Below are 17,066 nucleotides of genomic sequence, written 5' to 3'. Positions count from 1 at the left end.
AAGTATCATTCTTATATAATTGAATGTAATAACTTTTATAGAATATCAATAAGGAGTTCTAAATGAATACCTTTAAATGATGCCTAGTAGCAATACCAAAAGTGAAAAATATTTTGATTATATTTTAATTTTTTTTAGTCATTTTAATAACTTAACTATTCTTATTATTATTCAACAAATTTCATCATCAATTTAATTTAAAAACGTGTTTTACATTTATAAAAAATCTTACATACTGAAATGTTTGTATTGTCATTATTAACCAAACATTTAATTAAAATTTATGCAAAAGAAAACATTTATTTAAAATTTATGCAAAAGAAAACATTTATTTAAAATTTATTGTGTGGACATATGTAATCCCCTGCAGCCAACTATTAAATAATCAATAATCCAATCAAAAATACAATTAAATAATAATAAATAAAAAGGAACCCTCCACGAGGCACAGAAACATCATCGAACGGTCATAATTAAACCACGTGGCCAAATCTCAGAGGCAGAAACCAAAAATTTGGATTTGCCGCGCATTGGGTCAAACTCAAACCTGAAGATCCAAACGTTAGCTTCGGAATTCGTCAGATTTTACAAAACACAAGGCTCGGATTCTCCGAACCAAAAAACAACATTGCTTCGGAGTGGACTAATAAAGGACATTTCCCTCAAACACAGCTACTCTCTCTCACAACACATACAATAAAAGACAAAGTTTTTATTCATAATTTTTCTGTAATTAAATAAAAATATCCTAAATTTACGGGCTTTATTGGTATATTGATCTGGATTCCATCTCAGCCATTTGATGGCGTCAGACGATTAATCGACACCGTTCATTTGAAAACACTTGTTCATTTTCCATGGGAAAAAGAAAAAAAGAGATTTTTTTGTCACGTTAAGAGAAAGAAGAGTTTTTTTAGAGCAAAACAGTGTGATTGCCAAGTGGGTTCTGCTCAGAACTTGGTTTCTCTCTCTTTTTCTTACCTCTGTGGAAACCATCTATGTTTCCATGGCTTGGATTTTGGTTTAGCTTTCAGCTTTTAGTACATGCAGTAATGAAAAGGTTAGATTTTTGAGAAAAAGTTTGAAACTTTAATTTTTATATTTATTTAGTTCAGTCTTCTTCTTATTTGATATATTTTTATGGTTGTTGGACCCATTTAAATTTAAAACGATCTGCATGTGAGGGAGGGTGAGATTTATATTTATTTATTATTATTTATTTGGGTTATTTGAAGATTTGCAGATGCATAGCTTTGCTTTGTTCTTGTTTCAGAGAGATTTTTATTTGTGGGTCAATGGAGTTTGTTAAAATCTTCTTGTGTTTTCAGATATGTAGGTCAATATATAATGAAAGAGGTAGATTTTGTTAGACCATCTTATAAAGGGTGTGAATTTTATCTCAACTTTTTTTATTTTTATTAATTTTTGTCATCAAAAGTTTACTGCCCATGAAGCCATTTTGATTCTTCTTTCTCTCTCTCTATCTGAAAATAATTATTTGTTGAGAGTGACATGATTTCTCTCTCTAGAAATGTCTTCTCTTTCTTACTCTTCATTAATAGATTGGGTTAAGGTGGGAGAGAGGTGGTGTATAATCAATTATTTATTTGTACAAAATAAATAAAAAAACAAGGCAAACCCCTCTTGGACTAAATTTTCCTGAGAAAATGAGGATGGGGTAGAAAAATTTTCTGTTTATTCAATAGCAAGATTTAAATTTTAAGTTACAAACTGTCAACCCTTTACAGTATTTTTTAAGTTACCGTTTTTCTTTATTATCAGTTTCTTGGAGACCCTTTATATTAAATGCCCATCTACCATTTTTTCACAGGTAAGGCATGAGATGATAACTTTCATTTTAAAGACCATATAACGACTTATTCTTCGACCATTGGAGCTTAATTCAGGTTATACAAACATCACCAGATCGTTTTGCACCAAATTCACTGCCACCATTGGATCAAGTTCTCTACTTTCTGATGTCAAATTCCAAAGTCTCATCATCTTCACCATCCTTATGTTCAATATCAGCCCCTGATATTGATCCTTTGCTCAAGGATTTGAATGAGAGAAAGCAGAGTTTTCGGCGAAACGTGGTGTCTTTGGCAGCTGAACTAAAGGAAGTTCGGAGCCGCTTGGCATCTCAAGAGCAAATTTTTGCTAAAGAAACAACAACAAGACAGGCATGTCTTTTGTGGGTTTTGGTTCTTTTTGTATTTTGTGTAGTTTTTTTGGTTGGACTATCATTATTTTTTCTATTTTGGGTTTTGGTTTAAGGGTCATGTGGAGTTTTTTGTTTGGGACTTAGTTTTTGGATCTTTTCAATTTTTTTTTTCAATAGGAGGCAGAGACAAAGGCTAAAAACATGGAAGACCAGATTTGTAAATTGCAGAGGAGACTTGAAGAGAGGAATGAGCAACTTCAAGCTTCAACATCTACAACTGAGAAGGTCTTTTTGATAACTCAATTTCTTAAACTTGTTTTAGCTTTTGAGATTTGTGCTTAATAAATTTTTAATTATGTGTTTTACTTTTTGGGTGTGTTTAGTTTAAAACTTTTATACTCATGATTATGATTCACTAATTATGGTTGCTAGCTTCCTTTACCAGCTTGGTCCTATCTTAATTTGTTTTCCCAATCTTGTTATTTTGAAGTTATCAAATACATCTAATTATATGTTTATGTAAAAATATCATTATACTTTCTTTTGGAGTTTTCTCCTTTCTTTTTGGTGGAACCCATGAGAGAAAAGATGACCAAGTATTTATGATAATAATATAAAACTATTGTTTTCCCTCTATTTGAGATATTCAAGCAACTTTTTGTCTTTTATGCATACCATAATTGTTGGTTGTATAAATTGTTTCTTATTTTAAAAGTTTTGTGTAGAAGACTCAATCAATTATGTATTTGTTATTTCAACTTCCAAATTTCATGCAATAACTTTATTGTTTCTTTGAAAAGGGATCTTATATATGAGATTCCCAATTGCATTAGCAGCATAGAATAGATTATTGGTAAATGGATTAAGTTGCCAATTTTACAAAAGTTTTGATGGTTGTCACTAGATTAATAGTTCTCATCATTATCTCTAAATTTAGCTTTAGTTGAAACACTTGTTAATATTTTTCCCACTTTTACATTAGTGGAAGGTCGTTATCATTAAATACAAACTTTCTCTCGGAGTAATAATTAATTAGATTTGTCACAAAAAGTGATCATTATCACAAAAAAAAAAAAATGTTGTGAGAAGGTGGACATTCTTGAATTAGAGAACTTAAAAAAATGTTGAATTTCCAAAAGTAATCTGTTAATTCTTGTAGGTTTATTCTAGTATATATTAGTAACATTTAGGGACTTTGCATAATTATTTAATTGTGTATACTTGGGTAAAAGTTGTGATTCACTATGCTAAGTAGTTCTTATAGATATACCTGTTACAATATCTATGTAGTTAATTATGTATGTATTAACTAATGATCATAATGGGATGGACATAATTTACTAAGTGCACTCAAAGCTCATGGATACACTCTAAATTAATTGATCTTTACATGTTTGGAAAACAAGGTGAATTTTTTTTTACACAAAATGGGTGTTAGAAAATCCTTACACTTAATGAAACTGGGTGTGGTTGGAGAGCAAATTTAGAGAGAGTATTGTTCATAGCTCAAAAACATGGCTACAAGTGATAATTTACCCAATTTCGGAGGTATTGTTCACAAAGTTTTATTTGATATGCTTCAGGGCTTTAATTAGTATGCTTTGTTTATTTTGTGCTTGTTATTGAAGTTTCAAGTTCATCAATAACTTTTAGACTGTTACTTATGAATTCGTTTGTCCGAAATTCGGTTTCTTTTTATATTTTCATAGATAAAATTAAATGTTCTAATAGTTGTGGTGTGAGATAATAGTAACCTGTTGATGATTGCACATATGCTTGTAGCTAGTTCAACCGTGTGGTTTCGAAATTTGTAAGGTTAAAAGCTGATTGTGGATTTATGATGTAGCCCAGCACTTGAAGGAGTTAGATGATCTCAGATCAAAGCTCACAGACACTCAAGCAACTGCGGATGCTAGTGCTGCATCAGCTCAATCTGCACAAATGCAGTGCTCATCACTTCTTAAGGAGCTAGAGAAGAAGAATCTTTCATTAAAAGAGCACGAGAATCGTGTAACCAGGCTAGGGGAGCAAGTAGATATTCTACAAAAGGAACTTAAAGCTCGAGAATCTTCCCAAAATCAGCTGCGAGATGAAGTTATGAGGGTCGAACGTGATATAATGGAAGCTCTTTCCAAAACTGCGTCGAACAAGGAATGTGAACTGAGGAAGATATTAGATGAGGTCTCTCCAAAGAACATAGAGAACATTAATAGGCTGTTAGTTGCTAAGGATGAAGAAATAGCTAGACTGAGAGAGGAAATCAGGATAATGTCTGATCACTGGAAGCTCAAGACTAAGGATTTGGAAGCACAGGTAACAACAGTCCACTCAATTTGTCATTAAGGTTCTCTTGTCAACTGTTTATTTACCCTTTTTCCGATTTTATCTAAAAACAGTTAGAGAAGCAACGTCGAACCGATCAGGAATTGAAGAAGAGCGTGTTGAAGTTGGAATTCTGTCTCCAGGAAGCTAAATCTCAGACACGCAAACTCCGAAGGGTAACCATGACATTAATCTCAATTCTCAAGATTTCTATATGCAAATTGATTAAATGTTGATTGAAATGTTTCCATTTAACATCATTGTTTCAAAGTTCTAATATTTTGCATTATTGTAACAGATGGGAGAGCGAAGAGACAAAGCTTTGGAAGAACTCAGAGACCAATTAGCTGTGAAACAAGTTGAAGCTTCAAGTTCCCAAAAGCAAAATTTCTGGGAAAGTTCTGGTTTCAAGATTGTTGTTTCCATGTCGATGTTGGTATTGGTAGTTTTCTCGAAGCGATAGAAACAAACAAACAACAAATCAGTTTTTCTCGCCTTGAGGAAAAACCGAAACAGTCACTGTATAAAATCATCTTTAAAATCCTTTAGTTCTAGTCTTATAGTAGTAGTTTAATTTAAGGAGGAGGCAATTTTGCTTGTAGAGTTTATATTTTGTGCATAATTTTGGTAGTTACCATGTTGAGCATTCAACTTTCAATTTCAATAAATGAAATTGTCATCTCATAACTTCTTATTAAAAGTCAAAAGTTTGGTATACTTAACTAGTTTTAAATTTAGATAATTCAGCTGTTCAAGTGGGTGGCATCCAATGCATGGTGTACATACCAATTAGGTGGCTTTCTCACATAATAATATGCTTAGAGAATATCTCTACCAATACCATATTTTCTTATTGAGGACCACTACCGACACTAATATCTTATTCAAATTTGATCTCTCTATCATTTCTTACATAAAAAAATCTAGTTGTTATTTGATATCTTAACAAACAAGATTCTTTATTAACGACCATGTACATAGTACAAGTTAAACATAGTTGAAGTTTGAGAAACTTGGTAGCACTAAATTATTGGATATCCATTTCTTTATGAGCATGGGCTGATTTTTATTTTTTCTCTTCTTTTCCTTTTACTTATTCTTTATCTTTTTCATTCAAGAAAAAAAAATCAGATATGCAAATGGAATATTATCTAAAGTGACATGTATGAAATTAGATACCAATATGATGACAATAACCATATGATGTTCCCCTTTTTCTCCAACATTTCAAATCAGCCAAAATTAGATCTTTCACTGAAAATCAAAATCGATTTAAACTTGCTGGTCTCATCAAAAAGAGTTAAAATTTAGCTTCACTACTGACTGTTCATGAAAAACTTGTAACTAATAAACTTCTAAAGCAATTTTGAATATTCAATTAGAACTACAATACTCTCCACAAACTTCTAACATAATAAATATTTATATACAGAAAATCATGAGAATCACCTCAAAACATATTTGGGCATATTTGGGAATTTGGATGTTGTTTCAATGGTGGTGATGATGACCACTGATCATTGACCATCTCTATATATCTTCCATCAAAGCTCGTACAGGTTACTGCAACACAGTGATATGATCTTGATCTATACAAAAAGCTCTTGATTTTCTTTGATGAGATCCTGACCGTTGATTGAATAAGGAGAAGCTTTATCATTTGTTTTCTATATTACCATAACAATGTTCCTAGTATTAGAAATATGAACCCAATAAAGGGTCTTCTCAAACCACCAGCTTTGGATGTAGAAGTGTTGAACCCAGGTGGGCTATCCAATCCAAAATCTGGGGTGGTTCCGGTGCTGCTATTCAACACTGTCGGCGGAGTAGAACCAGAGCTAAAGAAAATGAAAACGAAAAATGAAAAGGGTTAATTCTCAAAAAAGATGACACTTTAGAAAAAGGTCTGTACTTTAGTTTTGTACTTACCCAGGTGCGACTCCCCATGATGGCGATGGTGTTCCAGCCGCTGGATTCGTCACCGTTGGAGTTGTTGGAGTTGATGGGGTTGTAGTTCCTTGCATTGGAGAAGAGGGAGTTAGGGTTGGTGGCGTTTGAGTTGGAGTTGCCGGAGTTACAGGGGACGGTGAAGCTGGTGTTGAAGATGATGATGATGAAGAAGAAGAAGATGTTGGGTAGACACACGAGCCAGTACCTGAAAAAACCCAGATCAGATTTCGACCTCTACAAAATTGAAAAAACTACAAATCGATCATATGAAATTAAATCTCACTTGGGTTTGCGTTAACTAATGTTGCAGTGCCTCCAAAATCGCAGCTTGTCGGCGCCGGATTCTTCTGATAATAACTATTGAAGGCGAACGAGGCGTGGTTCTGAAGCGTATTAGGGTTATAACAAGCCCCACTTTGCTGGATCTGAGAACAATCGGCTCCACTGCCGCAAGCGTAGTCCAATGCCGATTGAAGTGCCGTCTCCGACGACCCACTTTTTGCTATACACCAGGCCTGACCCGATCCCACCGGAGAGTTTCCTGTTGGCGCTGAAGGTGGAGTCGTCGTTGGAACTGCTCCCGCCGGTGCCGGATAGGTTGTGACTGGATTAGTAACGGGTTGTGCTCCGGGAACTGTGATAGGTGCCGGAGTGTTCGATGGGTATGTGACCGGAACATTGACCGGAGTGGTTAAAGGGAACGGTACAGGCGTATCTAATGGACTTACTGGGGTTATGGTTACTGGGTTTGAAGAAGGAACAGTTACTATGGTCGGAGTAGTGGGAAAGATTGTGTCGTGTAAAGGTGTTTGTGGGTCGAGTTTGATCGGAGTAGTGAGGAGTTGCCTCCGGGAAAAAGTATGAAAAATCTGTTCTTTTTCTCTTCTGAGTTCTTTCACTTCAAAATCTTCTGCTTTAGTTAGTAACTCTGTATATAACCCAATAACATTACCTCTAATTCGAGTGTTGTTTTGTAATAAGCATTTGGAGACTTTGTCACTGAATTCAGTTACTTCTTTTGAACTGAGAAGAACAGTGCTTTTTATGGTTAAAACCATTGGAACATCATTAAGAAGATTTGAAGTTGAAGAAGTAACAGAGTTAGCCTTTTGAATTAATGATTCAATAAACAACTCTTCTTCATCCATGGTTGCTTCAACAATGATATAAGACCTCTTTTCCTTTATGTAACTGATGATTCTACTCAGCTCTTTTTCTTGTTCATTACTCAGATTCTTGAAGAATGAGAAAGGGAATGCAGCAGAGACCTTAACTCTATTGTCAAGATTAAAGCTTTTAAGGATTGAGTGTACCAATTTGAGATCAGACAGAACTGTAGAAAGTTCATTTTGTCTTCTTGTAATTGCTACAATGCTTTTAATGTTAACATTAGGGAGAAGAGATACTACATGGGTTTTTAGCCAAGAGACATTGATTAGATTCTGAAGCTGGTTGTGACTGAAGTAGAGATCAACAGAGACACCATTGTTGGAAAAAGTTGGTAAAAGCTTGTAATCTGTCAAGAAAACCCGAATCTGAGATGGAGACACATTACTTTCTTTGAGGAATGATATTGTTTCATCTAATGAAGAGGACTGTCTAGTAGTGGTACTTCCTGCATGGTGGGAAAACCCCACATGAATTCCTGAAAAATAGAGTAAAAAAATTGTATGATTAGTACTGATTGAGAATTGTTACAGAAACCAAAACAAATGGGGTTACTTTACTTACCAGAAGAAGAACTAATGAGTAGAGAAAAGAATAGTAAAACAAGTGTGTTGGAAACTCTTTTAGTGGCCATGATAAGCATAGAGAGAGAGAGTTATTTTTCTGGGATTTAGGAAGAGACCCCAACTGATATTTTAAGGTGATTCATTCATGTAAGGGCAGAGGATTGAAGAATATTTCTTCTTGTAATGGGGTATAAAAGAGAGGGAGAGAGAGAAAAAGTGTTGGAGATAAAAGGTGGGGGAGGGGGAAAAAAGGTAAAGAAAGATTAGAAAATTGACAAAAATAAAATAAAATTAAAGAAAAGAAAAGACATTGCTTTGTGATGAAGGATAGAGAGTGGAATGGAAGCCTTCCTGTCCCAAAACAGTATAGAGAATATAGAAAGAATCCACTCTTGCTTTTGGGCTTCTTTCACTTTCCCAAAGAGAGAAAATTTACTCAAGTCTCAAGATATAAAGCAGCCAAAACAAGTGGCATTACCATAGCATAAGCACATGCATGTAAAAAGAGACATATATACCACCACCTTATACTAGTATTTTCCAAGGAAGAAAAAATAAAGGTTTATATTTTTTGTTTCTTTATTATTATTTATTTTGTTTTTTAAATAAAGCTTTTCATAAGCCTAGTCAGCAGTTGTTATGTTCATATTCAGCGGCAGCCATATGACACCAGAAAAAAAGGAAGTAAAGTTTTTAGCTTTTGAATGAGTGGAGCAGTCTGATCTGATGAGCTTTGAGAATTCATTATCTTATTTATTAGGCTCCTTTATCATTTATTTTACATATTGATTTTGGGATATGTTTTAAGATATTAAATATCATCAGAAAAGAAAATGTCAATAAATACATCATAAGTAAATAAAAAAGACTTCTCATTTTTTTTTCACAAAATAATCTATATTTGTAGTCATAGTATAGTTTAGTAGTTTTAAAAAAAAGGGTCACAAATTAGAATCTCTATCCCAAATGTAAAAAAAAAACCAAAATAATCTATATTTATGTAATAAAATATGGGGGAATTACTACATATATTATTTTTTTAATTTTTTTTTTCAAATTTACGGTTTGGGTTTCTAAAGTGATTTTGTAATAGGGATTTCTATACGATTTTTTGTTGCAATTTAAATTGCAGCGCCAGTTGTAATAGAAGTTTCTATGTAAAATTTCGTAAAAATGCATAAAAAATTATTTTGAAGTGTTAAAATAAAAAAGCCCCTAAAATATTTTAGCACACTCTTTTATATCTTTTATATCAAATTGATTTATAAAATATGATTTTACTCGTAATATGAAATGTATGTAAGCATGTTTTTGAACACTCTCAATCATATTACTAATAAGAAAAGGATGATGTTCAAATATATAAAGAGATTTTTAGGTTAGATTGGAAGCATCTCACCTTTTTTTAAATGAATAATTAAATAGAATTTATATTATTTTAGATTTTACATTTTAATGGTTTAGACCTTATATTTTTTAAAAAAATTATTTTAAACTCTATATTTTCTGAAAGATTAAAATTAGGACCATAAGGTCAAATATTTTTAAATATAATTAAATTACTATTAGCTATAGTAAGAATTATATTATTTTAGTACCTATATTTTAGTATATGACTCTATATTTGTGACAATTGACTAAATATTAATTATGAGATTATGAAAATTTTGGAATGGATTAATAGTGTTTGAGATAAGATTATAAAAATAAGCTTTAGTTCTCAAGTCATTGTATTAGATTTGTTTTGTGAACTTACAACAATGGAGGTTCCTAGGATTTTTGCAGCATAATGGCCGGAAAACCAAGATCATACTCTTATACAATAAGGTAATGATCTTATTTATAGGCAACTATATAAGAGGGAGAAAATTGCATTATTTACTCACTTTACTTTATTTGTTTTAATTTTTACTTTCATTTCCATATTATTTAAGATACATCTATTTTTATAGATGATGTCCTCATTATACCTCTTTAAGTTAATGTAAATCGTGTGCTACACTTAAGACAATCTACTTAAAAGTGGGTATATTTTAATAAAATATAATATGAAAGTATTTTTTAGTAATGGATAAAAAATGATATATTTCTCAACTTATCCTAATATTGATCCCTTGTTCATTGGGCTAGTCCAATGGCTAAGTTAAGGGTCAATATTGTCACTTTTCTTGTTAAGACAAACCGTTATAATTTACCTTGATCACTTGGGACTCTGAGAAAGAAAATGTCAGAGCAGTGGAACCATGATCCATGTTTATTCTATTTTTTATGGAAAACTCGTCTGACAATTATAAGAAGGGAACAAATCGTGCCCCTTGTGTCAAATGCTTGCTATCGTGTTCGTGAATTGTGAGACTTATTCCATTTGGAGTGTTTGGACTTGAGCCTGTTTTAAAATCTTTAGCCACTTAATAAAACCTGAAAGTATCTATTCATTACTTTTCTTCTCGTTGCACTTTAAATTATGCCATAAGCTTAGGAATAAGTTTAGGGGAGTGAAAGATTTGTGAGTGAAATTTTTAAAAAAGATGGTGATTGAGAAGAGATAGTAAAATGTATAGTGTTTTTCAGCATCTCTAAAAAAATATATATTTTTCCTTTCTAAAAAAAAAGAAAAAAAGAAGAAGAAAGAAGTAATAATTATTGTGAATAAAAGTGATTAGATACATAGTTAGCAACCTTCTCAATCATTTAAAAAATGGGCAAATTATGGGATATTGGATTATTTTGGGTGCTTGAGGGGTTTATGTAGCGTGCTTATGGTATCATCTCCAATGGGGATTGCTCATTAGATTGGTCTTGCCATATATGCAATATGGACCAATTTTATGTGAAGTGTTGTCCAATATAGACAATGGTCACATAATATATATATTTTTTAATTTTTTATTAAAAAAAAATATTTTTTACCTAAAAAAGTCATTAATTTAATGTGATGTGGAACGATAATTGGCAACTTTTAGTATAACCAACCATTGAAGTATTTTTTTTAAGAAAATGTGACAAATTTTATGTGGATGAGAGAGAAAATAAAAAAAATAATATTTTTAGATGATGTGTGTATTTTGACAACTATAAATATTACTCTCATTGATGTAGCCTAAATTGACTTTTTATTTACCTTTTACCTAAGTCATTACATTACAACCATGGAAATCATTTTGATTCCAAGTAAAGATTGTTGATATTAGTAGAGAGAGGTAGGTCATGCAAGCATATTGATCATTGAGTTGTGAAAAGTTGAAAATAGTAAAAATTTTATGATGTTATCCAAATAAAGAATTTGAATTTGCATCTATGCACAAATTTCAAAGAAGCCATCTAAATTAATTGTTAGAATATTTGAATCCAAATTGTAGTTGATTAATTGATTGAAGTTCCACAAGTGGCAGAAAGGCAGTATTATTAGATGGAGGCTTAATTCATTGTTTGTTAGCTTAGTTTGTGTCTTAGTGTTAGTCTTACTCGAGCAAGTAAGGATTTAGATTGGAAGAATTTATTAGACTATTTTTAGCCTATTGTTCGGGTCATTTTTAGAGTTAATTTTTTTTCTTCATTGTTACTTTTTGGAACAAAATTATGCTTGTCTTTTTTGTTTCAAGTTTCGACACTTAGAATGTATAAATTGGTCAAATATTGAAAATATGATAATATATAAAATAGAAAAATTTTTACAAGAAAATAAACCTAAAACTTCAAACCAAAATTTGGCTATGTTTTGATCAAATTTTGGAAAAAGTCAAAATATAGAAGTTTTAGATCTCTTTTTTCAGCTTTCCAACGCATCCTGAATTAGCTCATTTGGAGTATGTATGTAAAAGTTATGCATACTTTACTGAGAGAGGTCAAAGTAGAAAAACGTGTTATCGCTACGGTGAGGCTAATGGTGGTCGCAGCGAGGGAGTACAAAAATGATGTTTTTCCGTATTTGTACAGGTGCCGCGGCAAGGTTATTAGTGGCTGCGGCACCGCCTCCATACGATACATGGGCAACTTCTTTTTTTCTCAATTTTAGGCTGAAAAACTTTATTTTAATGAAAATGGGTCGAATTTCAAAGGAAGTATACAAAATGGAATCCTAGAAACACAAGAAGGAGAAGCTTGGAATGAGTGTGGGCGATTCGTGACAATCCTCTATCTAGTTTCCTTTTCTTCCTCTTTAATTTTCTATGTTCTTATTTGTGCCTTTGATTATGAATTTGATTATGAGCTAAACTCCTAATTTAGAGGTTTGATAGATATTGTCTAAGATCATGATATTAGTTAACTGTTTTTTTTTTCTTGATTGTGTGATTTATTCATCTTTTTATTTATTACATGTTTAACCTTGATCACCTTTTGCATGATTTATGATCCTAACTAATATAAAATTTGAAAAGTGAATATTATGAATGCTCTAAATAAATAAAACATAGATTTTGATGTGAAACGAAAGTATTTAGATACCTAATGTGACTTTTAGATTATTGCTTAATGTAAATTGTATATTGTTCTATCACAGAGATGCAGTAGTTGACATGCAGTTTATGACATTTATGATCTAAAAAGAGTAGATTAATTTATAATTTGTCATCATATAGGAGGAAGAAGAATGGCTAATTAGTATTAATGATTGGATAATCAAAGTAATTATATCCCTAATTTTACATCTATTGTTAAACTATATTTGTTTGTTTTATTTAATTTTTGCTTAATTTATTTAGCTTAAAAATGTATTTACTTATTTGCTAAATAAAAATAATAATTTAATTAATTTTATTATTATTACTTGTAAACGATATGTAGTAATTTTGGCAATACTAACATAATTTTGTATTTAAAGTTTGTACGATTTTTTCAGACACAAAAATAGGAAAAAAAATATCATTTATTTTCTTGATATTAATTAAATATTGATTGTTATGTTACATAATATAGCTATATACAATATAGATTATAATTGCATTTTTGTTATTCAAGTGAGTTAAAAGGCCATTATCGTAGTTTTGTTTCTATTAAATTAGTAAGAAATCTTATGTAAAAGACAAAACTAAAAATCATTCTTTAATAGTTTGTTATTTTGATCAAAATGGATGATTATTGGATGATTTATTTATATTTATATTTTTTTAAAAAAATACAAGATTATTTTAAAGACATATCCACTAACATTTTTGAGTGAAAAAATCAACAAAACTAATGATGATATCCTTATATAATTTATAGATTTTGGTAAAAGTGATTTGTATTTATTTATTTTCCTTCATGTCCCTTTCATCTGAATTTTGATGGATTTTCCTCTCATGAAAATAAATGCAAAGTAGAAAAGTTAGTTTACTACTTTCTTACAAGATGACACTCCACTAAGTTTAAAGCATTATCTAAAACACTAACGATAAATATGAACATGGTCATTCTACTCTCTCTCTCTCTCTTTTAATAAAAATAAGATCTATTAATTAATAAATTCGTTCAAAACAATAGAACTCTCTTCAGAGGAACAATCTCTAACTAAAGCACACGACCTGTAAAAAAACAAGAGTCTCTTATAAAATACCGCTCTGAATCGCTTGGACACACACCAAGCTATCTGTTTCTAACATGACTCTATCCTACGAATGAGTTGCAATCCAACTCAATGCTTCTTTAATGCCTATTATCTCAACAATTTCGGGTTGAACACACATCCAATCTTCCCCTTCTTGAATGCTTCTACCATAGCACCGTGATAATTCTGAGCTACACAACCCATGCCAAAAGACAAGACTCAAACCAGAAAAAACTAAAAGGAAAACACTAAAAAACAATGTTAAAAGACAAGACTAAAAGACAAGACTAATGGAAAAACTAAATTAGTTTCAACACATAAACACGATGATAGCATTAAAATTAATTAAGGAATGAACTCCCAATAAATCTAACTCCATAAAAAACATTAAATGGAATTAAACTAATAATAGTAAATTAATAAATGAAAACAAAAATCTAAAACGTCGTTGAGCCGAACCGAACCATTCTCAGACAACTGCTCTTGAACCACTCATAAAAAAAGACGTTGATGTGGGAATGAGAAAAACTTTGGCTTTTTAGATAATTTTTTCTATCTCGTTGGTCATTCTACTTTTAATTTACTCACTCTCACTCATAGCATTTTTATTTTGATACTTGACAAAAATTGTAATTTTTTATATATAATCAACAGTGGAAATATTAGCGGGCAAATTTTTTTGTTTTGGAAAAAAATTATACTTATAAAAAAATATTATTTTTATTATGAAGAAAAATATAAATTTTATAGATAGGAATTGATATAGGAGAATAAATATAAAAATATATGAAGATAAAAATAAAAAAAAATATAAATTTATATGGGCAAAATTATAATATATAATGGTTAAACTAAAATAAAAATTAAATTTATAGAAGTAAAAATACAAATATATAACAAAAATATACGTATAAAAAAAATTAAAAAATTAGGTGAGATCATGTGTCCCTAAATTACTTCATGTCTTTCCGCCACCGATAATGAATATAATTATCTTCAAACTAATTTATTTTATATTTTTAATTATATAAACTATTTTAATTTTTTTCTAAAATTTATAAGATTATAAATTATAATGTGTATAATTTTCTTTTATTATATTATTATAACTTAATTATTTATGTGTCGAGAAGGAAACTAAATTGTTTTGAAGTTTTATATACAGGTATATACGTGCAAAATTTATTATTTTAACATTTATTTTTAATAAAATTTTATAAAAACTTATAAAAGGTTCTAAATAAGTAGAATGTAAATTGTTATACCAAAAAAATTGAATTATAAAAAAATAGACATAAATGCCCCTGCAAATTTTTCTCTTTAAGTATATACCTAAAGAATCAAAATATTTAAATATTATATAGGGATATGATTTTGTCCCGTTATTGTACTTTCACGGATTGTAATCCGTGATATACGGCAGCCGTCAGATGAGGGAGTTATTTAATTTGACGGCTGAGATTGATCTAGGGGTAATTAGAGTTAAAAAAATAGAAACGTACCCTGACACTCATTTAATGTACCCTGAGACCCATCTAATGTACCACGAAATACATTCCATGAAAGTACATTACGAGACAAAATCATATCCCATATTATATACGTACACACTTATTATAATTGTGTTTGGAGCATGCATAAATCACAGTGGTAGATTAGTGAATAAACATAGTTACAATATGCTTCTTAATTTTAATTTTTGCATCAAATATTTTGGGAGCACGGATCTCCCAAAATATATAAAATTTAGCAAAAAATATTAGTAAATATTATATTTAATACACTTTTTATAATTGTACTTCAATGTATAATAATAAATTAAGATAAAATTAAAATAAAAAATAATTATTATATTAACGAGATTTAATAAATTAGATATATATTTTAAAAATCAGTGGCAATATTTTAATTAAAAAAATATATTAAAGTAATTCATTAATGTTAAATCACACAATTAGAAATGATTTTTTTATAAAAATATTAAAATATAATGTTGCATCATTTATTTAGAACTCCATAAGAGATGCTCTAAACTATACTTAGGTGGCGTTTGGTAACACTTTTTTAATCAGTTTTTTTTTGTTTTTAAAAGTAGAAAAGTGAAAATATTTTTCAAAAACATGTTCTATAAAACTGTTTTTACTTTTCAATTTTATAATTAGAAATCAAAATTTTAAAAACAAAAAAAATCACTTTCAATATTTTTTTCAAACAGTTTTTTTTCTTAATCAATCTTTTAGATTACGACCAGACCCGGACCCAAATCCCCTCCCTACGGCCCTGGCGCTAAACCCGGTTTTTGACTTGAACCCGAATCCGACCCCGGACCTAGACCCGACTTAAATAAAATCAAAAAATAAAAATAAAAATAAACTTTACATAACACACTTTTGTTTTCTGTTTTTAAAATTGAAAAACAAAAGTGGTTATAGAACGCATTTTTGTTTTTTAAAAAATAAATTTTTTAAAAACAAAAATTTTACTTTCATTTTGTGATTAAAAAATTAAAAAATAAAAGTGTTACCAAACGGCACCTTAGTATATATACATAAACCTTTTTTTTTTTTTTCATTTTTGATCAAATCAATCTAGAAAAGAGAAGGATGATCAATGAAGTGGTTAGACAACTTAGATTCTTAAAAGACTTGAAAATTGTTAATTAGTTGGTCAAAATGAATAAGCACAAAAAAGGCTAGGTCATCACTCATTACGAACTAATGTGACTCTTTCTAATTGAAAAATAGCCTATACAAAAAAAGATTCATGGATAAATTTCACAAGCTTTGCCGATTCATTTAAATAATTACACGCTTCCTAGTTGTAAAAGAGGATTCAAAGAAAAATACTAAAGTGGTGTTTAGTATATTTTTTTTTTCTTTTCTGTTTTCTGTCTTCAAAATTGTATTTTTTGAAATGAAAACAAAAATAAAAATGTAGTTTTCAAAATACAAGACGTGTTTAGTTAATATTTTTTAAAAAATTGTTTTTAGACTTCTTTTTAGTAAGAAAAGCTTTGATATTCCATACCTTGCTTGATTCAATCCCAACCCCCAAGTCCATTGCGACACCGACTTTGGACATCGGCCTTGGTCCCAAACCTATACCTAGACCCAAACCCCGGCCCTAGACCCCAACTCTAGATATGGACTCGAACCCCAGCCCCGAACTCAGACTCAAACTCAAACTTGAACCCGAACTTGAACTCAAATTCAAACCCGAACTCAGACCCTAGCTCCAGCCCCGAACCCAAATCTCGGACCCTAAACCTGTATGCAAACCCTGAACCCCAAACTCGGGTATATGTAAAAAACTAATATACCAGATTTAGACTTCAACTCGGACCCCAAACCCCAAACCTAGATCCAAATCC

At 30.5% G+C, this 17,066-nt stretch overlaps 2 protein-coding genes across 4 annotated transcripts; one reads left to right on the top strand and one right to left on the bottom strand.

Annotated features, from left to right (window-relative positions):
• Window positions 1-684: 684 nt before the first annotated feature.
• On the top strand, window positions 685-5,203 carry LOC115720945 (nuclear envelope-associated protein 2). Of its 3 annotated transcripts, none has more exons than XM_030650158.2 (6): window positions 685-1,060; window positions 1,832-2,183; window positions 2,342-2,449; window positions 4,016-4,477; window positions 4,561-4,662; window positions 4,785-5,203. In XM_030650158.2, the coding sequence occupies exons 2-6, from the start codon at window positions 1,980-1,982 to the stop codon at window positions 4,947-4,949; spliced, it is 1,041 nt and encodes a 346-aa protein (XP_030506018.1). In that variant the 5' UTR covers window positions 685-1,060; window positions 1,832-1,979; the 3' UTR covers window positions 4,950-5,203. The 3 variants fall into 3 exon arrangements, with proteins under 3 accessions (XP_030506018.1, XP_060966570.1, XP_030506019.1); XM_061110587.1 differs by lacking the exon at window positions 685-1,060 and adding an exon at window positions 1,487-1,678; XM_030650159.2 differs by lacking the exons at window positions 685-1,060; window positions 1,832-2,183 and having other exon boundaries at window positions 2,338-2,449; window positions 4,011-4,477.
• Window positions 5,204-5,718: 515 nt separating this feature from the next.
• Window positions 5,719-8,680, bottom strand: LOC115720944 (uncharacterized). The gene is made up of 4 exons (XM_030650156.2): window positions 8,168-8,680; window positions 6,720-8,081; window positions 6,416-6,641; window positions 5,719-6,324 (listed from the first exon to the last, which is right to left on the bottom strand). The coding sequence occupies exons 1-4, from the start codon at window positions 8,244-8,246 to the stop codon at window positions 6,159-6,161; spliced, it is 1,833 nt and encodes a 610-aa protein (XP_030506016.2). The 5' UTR covers window positions 8,247-8,680; the 3' UTR covers window positions 5,719-6,158.
• Between the last annotated feature and the right edge of the window lie 8,386 nt (window positions 8,681-17,066).

Source organism: Cannabis sativa, chromosome 2, assembly GCF_029168945.1.
Source record: "Cannabis sativa cultivar Pink pepper isolate KNU-18-1 chromosome 2, ASM2916894v1, whole genome shotgun sequence".
NCBI lineage: Eukaryota > Viridiplantae > Streptophyta > Magnoliopsida > Rosales > Cannabaceae > Cannabis > Cannabis sativa.
Note: the sequence above shows the minus strand (reverse complement) of the source record. Positions and strands in the feature narration are given on the sequence as shown.